The following is a 13,174-nucleotide window of genomic DNA, read 5'->3' on the forward strand; positions in this document are numbered from 1 at the left end:
ATAATGACAAAAAATCTAGCTCTTTCTTACATGGATCGATGTATATGATTGCGATATGTTTTTGTACACGTCTGATTATTATGTTAGCTGAATCGACACTAAAATAACACAAAAACAAGGGTAGTCAACAAGTAGTCAAGCGGTAAAGCATTTAGGAGAGTGTATTTACTTCCATGCCAATCCGTGCCGTGCTTTGTGTTACGATGATTCCATATTTGAGATCTCTTTCGGCCCTGGTCGCATTTTCCTTTAATTTTTAAACAATAACGCACCTAAAAACAATTGAAACAATTTTGATAAATAAAAGAACCAAAACGTGAACAAAATTCACATGCGTTTTCATCACCCATATAATAATATATCACGGGAAAAATGTACCAGAACCAATTAGAAGCTTCGTATACTTTTATATAACTGTTATTTAGTATGTCTGTGTTCACATATAGAAATAAATAAAGTTTATTATATACAAAAATAATTTAAATACATATATAATATGAAAATCAAGAGCGTGCTAGTATTAGCCAGTGCATGGAATCTTACAATGATAATAATTAGTCGAAAAAGAAATATTCATATATACTTTGACAACCAATGACATGTCATAGTTTTGAATAAAACTTATTTTTAACTTAAGATTTATACAGACTCATAAAGAGATCAATTTTGATAAACAATTTAATATACTTGTTCTAAATCGTGTATAGATTTTCTAGAAATTGCTAAGTATGGACCGAGTTTGAAATGTCATAGCCATGCATAAGCGTACTTGTTGCTTAGTAATATTCTTATACTTTTTTTAGTGATATGTACTTTGTTAATTAAAAATATGTTACAATAATTTGGTTAGTATCCCAAACCGTAATATATCAAGCATGCATATAAATCTTAAATTAGTTCCGTAGATCGTTCGAGTGTCTACGTGCATATTTTAATGGAAAATAAAAACTTTTATTTTAAAAAGGTTACATTTATTTAAACCAACTTATTGGTAGCAATATTTTAAGTAACTTTATTTATATCGATTATTTATTCGAAACATTTCTCTGATAAAAATATGACATCACCAACATTCTTCTGGAGTTGCACTATCTACAATTTATAAGAACTGTTTTTAGCTATGATAAGACTATAGACAAAACACATGAGTTCACGCCATTTTTGACGCGAACTTGTGTTTTTACTGTAATATAAAATATTTTTATAATAACATTACGTTTCATTCTTATTGACTTTACTTCTACAAGAGTAGGAAAAATTCGCTTTGCGATATATATACATACACGACATACACAGACACACACACAGCCACGCATCTATGTGTTGAATGATATTTGGCTTATAACAGTTGTTTAGTAAATCAGCTACCAGAATCAAAAGTTAATACTTATTAAAAAAAAAAGTGTTTATTTTCCATCAATCGCCAAACCAATACGAGGTATAATAAGTTTTTATACTTTTAGGGTCACTTTGATTCTACGTGACTTATTATTATTAAGAAAGTCCCAACATTTCGGCGTCGTCACGGGTCACCCGCGAACATGGCGCCTGTTTCAAATGTCTAGTTTCTAAATAGTACTAGACGAGTCTATTGCCGCAGTTTGTAAGTAGTCATGCTTTACGTTCCGCGTGTTGTGGGTTCGATTCCCGCTTGAGTATGAGTTTAATATAATATATACTTATCGAATAAGAAAAATGTAGCTATATCAGTCGTCTGTCACCTATAACACAAACATTAAGTTGCTTACCTTAGAAACAGACGACTGAGTGTGTTTGTTAAAGATATTTATGTAAATGAAATATTCGTGGTAAGTCCCGTAGAATCAAACGTGTTCAACACGACGTATACTCACAACTTCCTGATCCCACTATTTCTCTTCCAAGGAGCGTCGTCCGGTTCCGCCGGCAGAGGGCCTTGTACGGGAGCTTCGTCGTCTTCAACGGCCGTGGTCGACATCGAAGGCGAAGTGTCTGAGCTGCTGTTGATAGTAATAATATAATTGTTTACATATAACGAAAAAAAAAAAAAAAACCACTTCGATTTAATCGACAAGTCAAACAACGCGGGTAGTCGAAAAAAAATAGTCAAAGACACATTATTAGTGATCAAATTTTAATGGGACCAGATGACAAGCATCAGCTTTAGATATTAAAAAAAGACTCGTGAAAAACGATTTACCCAGTAAAAAGTTATGCCGCATATGCAATACATAACACACATATAACAAATACAGTCGAATTGAAAACCTTCCTTTTTGACGTCGGTTTATTATACAATAGAATATATGGTGATCTATGTGACTTAGACGGCAAATTAAAAAAGAAATCTATTAGTTGTTCATTCTTTTAGTTTTGTTTTGTACGAACTGTTTTTTAAGTAAAACTTCTTTAATGCACGTTTCACTTGCGGAGTAAACTGACAAATGCGTGACGAGAGCGTTACGAAAATTGAGACCGGGTGAGGCGAACGGAGCAAGAGAAAGAGCTGCGAGCACACATTTTCTTTCTCTCATAGCCAGTTACGTTTCGTACATCTAAGACACACTGCAGGCCTTTTGCTAAAGAAGTTTTACTTCAGTCGTGTGGTCTAAAACACACGCTTTTTTTTACACTCAGCAACCCAAACGGGCTTCTCATCATTTTGAGGCAGGATATATCCTGCTATATCCTACCTCGATAAGATTTTCGCCTTTTACGATCGGTTGATAAAAAAGTTATCTGTTGGATAAACCCCGCTGTTACCTGTCCGGTAGCGGCTCCGCCTGCAGTGCCTGCAATTGCTCCTCCGCGCGGTTCAGTTTCAACTTGAGCTCGTTCCTCTCATGAAGTATAGCTCGGAGCTCTCGAACGCTGAACGTAGGCTTCGACGACTGGTCCTCATCGTCCCCGTCCGTTATCGCCACTCCACACGACGTGCACTTCTGGAACGATATGAGTCAGTCAGTCAGTTCGGCATATCAGACACCCCGGTTTTCTGCGATCTTCATTCAGCCTACCGGCAATATTACGTAATTCGTCAAAAGAATATATTTATATATATAAAAATGAATGTTTGTCTGTATGTCCTTTATAGAATCGTAAACTATGCATTTGATCATGTCATGATCTTTGCATGTATTGTGCATGAGCCCACAAAGGTTTCCATTTTGGTACGACCAAAAAAAAATGAAAAAAGCGTAGCAACGCGCGCAGGGCACAGCTAGTAAATAATAATAATAATAATAATAATCGAAAATGTACACTTCTCTACATCTAAACTAATATTATAAAGCTTAATAGTTTGTTTGTTTGTTTGAACGTGCTAATTTCAGGAGCTATTGGTTCGAATCGAATAATTCTTTTTGAGTTGGATAGTGGCGTTTGAAGAGGATATATAATGTGTTTCGTTGTATTGTTTGTTGCTTGTATTTATTGCATTGTTGTTTGTTGAAATGAAGAAAATGAAAGATTTGAGAGAATAGATTGCTGTATTACAAAATTACATTATTATGCAAACACTTCGTACGACGAGAAGAAATATGGGAAAGAGGGATTAAATGTCAAATCACTGTCTTAAATACCCAACGTTCTGTCACATCACTGATTGTCTATTGCACTCACAGTTTATATGAATACTTCACACCGATGACCGATAAATTAAGTATGGATCACACGATGTGAATCGTTAAAGAGTTGCACCGCAATGAAAATGTGAGACGTTCCTTAACATAATGATTTTATGTACGTTTTTGTTTTCAAATTAACGTGGGAGAAACTGCAGGGAACAGCTAGTCCATTCTCGAACGATTCCTTTTTTGCGAACTGTCAATGCGTGAAGAAATTGTATCAAATTTTCTGCGCAATAATCTACAACCTTCTACTGAGTATCGTATTAGAAAAAAATAATAATATATATATCATCATTACAGCCTATACAGTCCACTGCTGGACATAGGCCTCCACAAGTTTACGTCAAAAATAACGTGAGCTCATGTGTTTTGCCCATAGTCACCACGCTGGGCAAGCAGGTTGGTGACCGCAGTATTGGCTTTGTCGCACCGAAGACGCTGCTGCCCGTTTTCGGCCTGTGTACTTCAAAGCCAGCAGTTGGATGGTTATCCCGCCACCGGTCGGCTTTTTAAGTTCCAAGGTGGTAGTGAAACTGTGATATCCCTTAGTCGCCTCTTACGACACCCACGGGAAGAGAGGGGGTGGCTAAATTGTTTAGTACCGTAGCCACACAGTACATATATATATATATATATAAATTAATTAATTATAGTCGAATTTCGACCATTGGGCGATCCCTAGTATATTTTAATACCTTAAATCGTTTCTTAAGCAGTAAGCTTCAATAAAGTATAGCAATATCAACAAGACGTGAATACGCAGATGCAGGCTTGTATTTATTTATAGACTTTCTAAGATAACACAGCGAAGGCGAAGAGAAATGATTTCCTAGAACTATTTCACTATATGACACATAAAAGCTAAACCTCAGTTAATTACTGGACTTTTAGATGGCAACATAAAACATAGGTCACGCCTCACAAATCAAGTAAAGGTCAACCTAATAAAGTTTGACATTTAAGCAACAAAACTTTTCTATAAATAAAATAAACAATTGAGTCTAGGACGAAACGAAAATAAACGAACTCTAATGAAACATTACGACAGTAAATTATATAGAGTGGATGCAACCGATAGGCATTCAATTGAATCACACAATAAAACTCTTGATTGTACACCATTAAAAGAAACAACAAAATAATAACATAAAATGAAAGATCACAAAGGCGGTCTTATCGCTGAAAGAGCGATCTCTTCCTGACAACCTTTGGGTATAGGACACGAAACAGAAACTGAAGTTTGGAAGTGGACAAATAATATAATTGGTGTGCGAATTAGAATACATTGCAGTAAAGTTATATAGATAATATATAATAATAAACATATTATATACATAATAATTACATATATAAAATACATATATCATACAAAGACAATAAAGGCGATCATGACGTCTTTCGTTACAAATAAGAGTAGTTTAAGATGTAATATATTTTACAATTTCTAAAGCTATACACAAAGAATCAGTCAAATAGAAGCAGTAGTTTTAGTTACAACATAGGTACAAACTTCTTGGTCGACAAGACAATACATATCCTAATTTTTTTTTATTCGTTCAAACAAGTTACAAAAGTGCCCATTCTTCACATATTCGTTTAACTGTCAAATACAGTTTATTGACGTAAGAGGCGCGCGGATTTTACATAAAAATTAAAATTACATATCAATACTAATATTATAAAGCCGAAGTGTTTGTTTGTTCAAACGCGTTAATTTCAGAACTACTCGTTTAAATTGAAAAAAAAAAAAAATTGTATAGGTTCGTCCATTTACCGATAAAGGCTATATAGAATTTTAGTACGTTGTTTCCTCAAATTAACAATTAACGCAAGTAAAACCGCGGGACACAACTAGTTATAAATAATGTTGTAGTCGAGTCATTGGCGCAGTTGGCCTACCCTGCTCTTTGCCCCGGTCTGGATGTAATATTTATTTTTTGGATAAAATATTTTTAAAACGCAAAGACATATCTATCTGTCTGATGTTACCTAAAACACTTGCAAACTACATCAAAAACAGTCAACCGAGTGTTTGTCAACCACATTTATTCAAATATATATTTACGTATGTTAAACGTAACCATTCATTTTCTAACACAGCTCATTGATAAAAGAATTTGACTTTCGCTATATGGTTGTCTAGACCCGACGTTTAAGGCCATTTCGCGGTAGACCAGTAATTTAAGGCGAGTACCCTCACTTCAGGTCATTGCCCACAAGTTAATCGACTAGACCTAAAAGCAGATCGAACTTATCGTTTTTAGCTCGGTTTCTTTATTCAAAAAACAATTCCTTACAGTTCAAATTCGAATATATTAGGTTTAAAAAAAAAGTGTTTGTGTGTGTGTGTACTTATGTACGAACGTAAGAAGTTATACTTCATTGGCTAGCTAACTTCACGTTTGCTAACTTCTACTTCGTTGACTAGCTAACTTCAGGGTGTTGGTTTTTTGTGACAGTGTACGCGCGTATCGTAAAAATTTACTCTCATCATCTTTCCCTAACGCGCCAAAGAAGTACAACTTCAAAAAATATTATAAGTTTTAGTATGTATGCGTGTCGGTGCACACCAAACATGGACGTAGTGGTTAAGAGCCATTTCACAATTTTACGCTCTGCAAGTTTAGGTAAATTTGGTCGCATCGCGCGAGTCGTACGAGCCGCGCGATCTTTGTGCTAGTACGTATAGTGTGACAACCAAAAGACCATCGTGATCATTTTCTGATGTATAATAAAAATTATAACTATGGTGTAGTGTCTAATAAATGTGTTTGTTACCGTTGGCAACACTGCTACGAGATTGATTATTAAATCGAGTAATGGCGACGGTGTACAAGCAGAAATCATAAATATATTGTTTTACTGTGTAACCCAAAGTATACAAAGAAACTATAAGATAAAAGCATACGTTACAACTGGCGACGAGGATTAAACACTAAGTTTAGTACGGAGCGTGTATTTCAGACAATAAATGCACGTCGTCTAACAAGCGGACGCCATTTTCTTGACTTACAAAAAGGAAAAAGAAAAACAATAAATCAAATAGCTGGACATCAGTCTGAATATTATATTAAGACGAGTTTAAAGTAACAAGTGAATATAGGTACTTGATTGAAGTTGTAAGTAGTTCCTGTGTAACCCACAAATTTTCCAATTGATATCAACAATTCTGGTTAAACTAGTTTACAATAATTTCCCATTGATATCAATCAAGCGATTCAGGCTTCTGGCAGTGATCGCAGAGATATGTGATAAATTTGATGTCAACTAAATACAATGCAAACGGTCCCACTGACATCAACAATAAAAATAAACGAATTGTGTGTAAACACATTAGTTTCAAATATTTGTGTCATTGATGTCAACTAATTGCAGCTCACAGCAATAAATAAAATGTTCCATTGACATCAACGATAATGAAAATTATGTATTCATATATTTGAATAATTATTTGTGCCATTGATGTCAAAATAAAATAAATGGTAACTACAGTGCATACCATGTTCCATTGACATCAACAAACAATTAATTTATGTCAACAATTTATAATATCACATAAAAATGTTCAACTGACATCAATTAACGTTATTGACTGATTCAAATGGGTTATGTTTCAGTGTAATTAAGCAAAATAATTTATGTTTCAGGCTTTTTAGTATGGCCCAATTGCAAAATTTTGAACCTTTTGACTGTGAAGGAGACCCACACTCTGTTGGCTCTAGATGGTTAAAATGGAAACGGGGTCTTCAAATTTACCTTCTGGCTGCAAACATCGATTCCGCTGTAAAAAAAAGAGCCACACTGCTGCACACAGGTGGTCTTGCCTTACAGGAAATATATTACAATATACCAGGTGCCGATGCTGAACCAGTAGACAATGAAGGAAAGGAAGTAAACGTTTATCAGGTGGCAATCCAAAAACTGGATGAATACTTTGCACCTAAACAAAGCTTTGTTTATGAGCGACATCTATTTCGACTTTTGAAACAAGAAGAAGGTGAAAAATTTGACAAATTTCTCATCAAGCTTAGGAATCAAAGCTCAAAATGTCAATTTCCAGATGACAATAATTTAATAGACCAAATAACAGAGAAGTGTCGCTCTGTTGAACTTCGGAAAAAAATATTAATGCTTGGAGACACAGTTACTATAGAAAAAATTATTTTTGAAGCAAATACCTTGGAAATGGTAGAACGTCAACTTCATGAATACCAGAGGCCCGCTCAAAACTTGGGTGTTAACAAAATTGACATCAAGGTTAACAAATTTGACAAAATAAATGCTGAATGCACAAGATGTGGGAGCAAAAGACATAAGGCAGACAACACCAACTGTCCAGCAAAAGAAAAGACATGTATAAAATGTGGATTTAAAGGCCATTTTCAAAAACAATGTAGAACGAGAGCACAGAAACGCAAGAAGGAAAATATTCCTAAAATGCCAACGAAATCTGAATCTGATTCGAAGAAATTCAAAACTAGCACTGAAATTGACTACATATTTCATATAGATGCTGATGACACTGTTAACTCTCAGATTGGAGGTGTGGAGGTGCCTTTATTGATTGACTCCGGTAGCAAATGCAATATACTAACAGATAAGACATGGAGTCACTTAAAAACGCATGCTGTTCAGATAACCAACCAACAAAAATCCACAGACAGAGTTTTTATGGCATATGGAAGCACAAACCCTCTCAATGTGTTGGGGTCCTTTGAAGCGAACATTAATAATAATAATAATAATAATAATACACTTTATTGTACACCAAAAACAGAAATAATACATATCAAAGAAAAAAAGAAAATATTGACAATATATTCATTAGGTACAAAGGGCGGCCTTATCGCTAAAAAGCGATCTCTTCCAGGCAACCTTAGGGCAAAGGAAATGGTCTAGCGTCAGCATAGGTGTACAAGTTACAACAAATTTATCATAAATATTCAAATAATTAAACATATACATACATACATACATACATAAATAGATACATAAATACATACATACATACTATAATAGATATATAAATACATACATACATATATACATATATACCCACGTACATGCATACATACATATAAATACATATATGTATACATTATAATTATGAATTACTTGTTTATTGTTGAGTTTCAAGAAAATGCTTCCAAACAGTCTTTTTAAAAAGTGCAGGTGTTTGTACACATCTGATATTCAATGGCAAGGTATTCCATAAGCGAGAGGCTTGAACTGTAAAAGATTTGTCATAAAAGGAAGAGGAGTGAGAAGGAATTTCAAGAAGAAAATTACTGTCAGAACGAAGACAGCGTTCGTGAGAATCACCAAGGAATTTGAAACGTTCTTTCAGATAGGAAGGGGTAAAGGGATTAAATAAAATGGAGTAAAGTAGGGTAAGGATATGAGTATTCCTGCGAAGGCGAATTGGGAGCCACTTGAGTTTTTTGCGAAATTCCGAAATATGGTCATATTTGCGTAGTCCAAAGATAAATCTTATACATACATTTTGAATGCGCTCAAGCTTATTAAGCTGCTCCTCTGTGATGTCAAGATAGCAAGTATCAGCATAATCAAGAATTGGTAATAGGAGACTATGTGCAAGAGCAATTTTAGTAGGAATAGGCAGAAGATTACGCAATCTGCGGAGAGACCCAACCGAAGCGAACAGTCTGCGACTAATTTCACATATTTGAGGACCCCAAGAGAGATGTTGGTCAAAGATAACACCTAAATTTCTCACGCTTTCGCTATATGGAATGGTGAATCCATTAAATGTAACAGGAGATAGCTCAGATTTATCAATGCGGCTGAGCAGTCTGGAGCTTCCTATAATAATAGCTTTCGTTTTAGTTGGATTTATATTTAGGCCATAGGCTTTACTCCATTTACCAATGGCTAAAAGGTCATTGTTTATACGCGATACACACTGGGATAAGTTATGAACAGTGGAGTGAGAGTATATCTGGAGATCATCTGCATAGAGGTGGTAGAAAGAAGATATTACATTACAGATAGAGTTTATAAATATTGAAAACAAAAGAGGGGAGAGCACGCCACCTTGCGGGACACCGGTATTGACCATTGACCAATTGGAGTATGAGTCATTCAATTTAACTCGCTGCCGGCGACCCTGCAAGTAACTAAGAAACCAATCAGCAACCTCAGGAGATGTGTCATTATTATCGGCCCTGTAGGACATAAAGACACTTTCTACGTTATCAAGGATGGTACAAGAGATTTACTAGGCAAAGAGGCTGCCATTAAGCTAAAGGTCCTTAAAATTGGGGTAAGTGTTAATACTATCTCAGAAGGCCCTTTTCCTAAATTTAAAGATATCAAGTTAAAAATTGCTGTAAATGAAACTGTTACCCCAATCATACAACCCTATCGGCGAATACCTATTCCATTAGAAAACAAAATTAATTCTAAAATTGATGAACTTGTTGCTAAAGATATTATAGAACCAGTAGATAAGCCAGCTTCATGGGTTTCCCCTATTGTACCCATATTAAAAAGCAATGGGGAGGTAAGAATATGTGTTGATATGCGTTGTGCCAATAAGGCAATTATCCGGGAAAACCATCCACTACCTACAATGGCACAACTAATACCTAAATTCAGAAAAGCTAGGTTGTTTTCAAAATTAGACATTCGTGAGGCATTCCATCAAGTTGAGATAAGTGAAGACTCTAGGAATATTACCACTTTCATAACTGGCAAAGGGCTTTTTCGTTACAAACGCCTTATGTTTGGCATATCATGTGCCCCTGAACATTTCCAAAAAATCCTTGAAAGGATGCTTTTGCCATGTGAAGGTGTGATAAATTTTATAGATGATATCATTGTTTTTGGTAGTGATGAACATGAACATAATAATAGATTACAAAATGTATTAGAAGTTCTTAAACAAAACAATGTCTTGCTAAATGAGGAAAAATGTATATATAAGACTGACAGGATAGAATTTATAGGTCACGAACTGACACCTGGAGGGATCAAACCTTTAGACAAATATATTAAAGGTATTAAAGATTTTAGGGAACCAAAGACCATTGAAGAGATTCAGAGTTTCTTAGGGCTGATTAATTTCATTGGTAAATGGATTCCAAATTTATCTACACTTACTGAACCACTTCGCGAACTTTTAAGATTGAAACTACACAAAAACACTGATATCACTAAATATTGGAAACAAGAACAAAATAAATCATTCCTTGAATTAAAAAAATGTCTAGGCAGCATTAAAACTTTAGGATATTTTGATATTTGTGACCAAACACAAGTAATAACCGATGCAAGCCCTTTTGGCCTTGGCGCAGTGCTGATTCAGTGTGACAGTAAAGGCCCCAGAGTAATTGCTTATGGTAATAAGACCCTGTCTGATGTTGAAAAGCGTTACTGTCAAACAGAGAAAGAGGCACTGGCCATAGTTTGGGCGGTTGAACACTTCCGCATGTATCTGTATGGTCTAAAGGAATTTGACCTAATAACTGACCACAAACCACTCGAGGTCATATTTGGCACACGATCAAAACCATGCCCGCGTATTGAACGATGGGTTTTACGGCTACAATCTTATAACTACAAAGTAAAATACCGATCTGGAAAACTCAATATTGCTGATCCCTTTTCACGGTTATGCCCACAAGTAAATTCAAATTCTTTTGATGAGGAGTTTCATATTAATCAAATTGTACAATTTGCTCGTCCGGTGGCTGTATCGTTTCAAGCAATAAAAGATGCTTCCCAAGTTGACAGCGAGTTTCAAATGGTAAAAAAGGGTATCATGCATGGTGAGTGGGACAATAAAGTCAATCACTATAAAATATTTGATACAGAGTTGTGGCTACATGATGAAGTATTACTGCGAGGAAACAAGCTGGTCATACCATTGAAATTGCGCCAACAGGTTCTGGAAGCAGCGCACGAGGGCCACCCTGGGATTGTAGCAATGAAAGGTAGGCTGCGCGCCAAAGTTTGGTGGCCTAGGATTGACAAGGATGTTGAAACCATGATTAAAAGCTGTAAAGGCTGTACCCTGGTTTCAGGACCCAACCCACCTTTGCCTATGAAAAGGAGAATGCTACCATCCCAGGCTTGGGTAGACGTAGCAGCTGATTTCTTAGGTCCACTTCCAAGTGCAGATTACCTGTTTGTTGTTGTAGACTACTATAGTCGCTACAAAGAAATTAGGCCTATGAAGTCTATCACTTCACAAGACACAATAGACGTTCTCACAGAAATGTTTTCAAGGCTAGGTATTCCCATTAGCATAACTGTGGATAATGGTAGGCAATTCACAAGTGAGCTTTTCAAAGCTTTTTGTCATGAGCTGAACATTCACATATTTAACACTATTCCATACTGGCCTCAGCAAAACGGGGAGGTGGAACGTCAGAACAGGGACATTGTCAAACGCCTAAAAATAAGCCAAAACTTAAATTCAAATTGGAAAAAAGATTTACTTTACTATTTAATGATGTATAATAGCACCCCCCACAGCACTACAGGGAAATCACCTTCTGAACTTTTTTTCAACAGGACATTTAGGGACAAAATTCCTTACTTATTAGATGTTGAACACATGCAAACTGATTTGGAAGCACGGGACAAGGACGCGGAAATGAAAGAAAAAGGAAAAATAGCAGGAGACAGAAAAAGGAATGCGCAGGAAGACTATTTGGATGTAGGGGAAAAAGTATATGTAAAAAATATGATAAAAGAGAACAAATTAACATCAAACTTTAACTCCACACCACATACAGTCACCAGCGCAAATGGGAGTGACATAAATATAAGAAATGATATTACAGGACATGAATATAAAAGAAACATTGTTCATTTAAAAAGAGTGGAAGGCGAATGGAAAGTGCTAAACAAGGAAGGAGAAGATAAGTCTCAGGATAAAAATTCAAATACTGATACAGGGTCAATTTAATTAAGTAGCCATAGTTATTATTTTAACACTAGTGATAATATTATATAGTAATAGTGATATATTATAATACTAAGTAAAATTTCCTCATAATATGAGCTTTAATTGGTGTGCAATTTCATTATATGGTCATGTTATTTGTGTAATGGTAAAGCAAAGGATACCTTAAGACTGGATTACTACTTTTGTAATTATCTTAACCAAAAATTATAAGTCTGAATATGTGTCTATTGTTAATCTCTATTGTTACATATCTCTATAATCTCACTGTTATGAATGTTATTCAGTTACTGCCCTTATGTGATTTTGATACTAAGCAGTTCAGTATGATTATAATTCTTTAAGTTAAATTGTTGAAGAGCAAAGTTTAATTCTGTTAAAAAGGAAGAGATGTAGTGTCTAATAAATGTGTTTGTTACCGTTGGCAACACTGCTACGAGATTGATTATTAAATCGAGTAATGGCGACGGTGTACAAGCAGAAATCATAAATATATTGTTTTACTGTGTAACCCAAAGTATACAAAGAAACTATAAGATAAAAGCATACGTTACATATGGTATAAAATGTTTTTTACATAATTAATTTGTTAAAAATTTCAAGTATGTTATATAACAACAGTCAATAAATTTAA

At 35.1% G+C, this 13,174-nt stretch overlaps 1 protein-coding gene across 1 annotated transcript in view; it reads right to left on the minus strand.

Annotated features, from left to right (window-relative positions):
- LOC123663401 (RILP-like protein homolog) overlaps positions 1-13,174 on the minus strand; it is a 52,356-nt gene that overhangs the window by 6,127 nt on the left and 33,055 nt on the right. The window contains exons 6-7 of the mRNA XM_045598090.1: positions 2,743-2,921; positions 1,854-1,979 (exon numbers count right to left, since the gene is read on the minus strand). Coding sequence (XP_045454046.1) covers positions 1,854-1,979; positions 2,743-2,921 — 305 coding nt within the window. The remainder of the gene's footprint in view (positions 1-1,853; positions 1,980-2,742; positions 2,922-13,174) is intronic.

The sequence above is a fragment of the Melitaea cinxia genome, chromosome 20, assembly GCF_905220565.1.
Source record: "Melitaea cinxia chromosome 20, ilMelCinx1.1, whole genome shotgun sequence".
Taxonomy (NCBI): Eukaryota; Metazoa; Arthropoda; class Insecta; order Lepidoptera; family Nymphalidae; genus Melitaea; species Melitaea cinxia.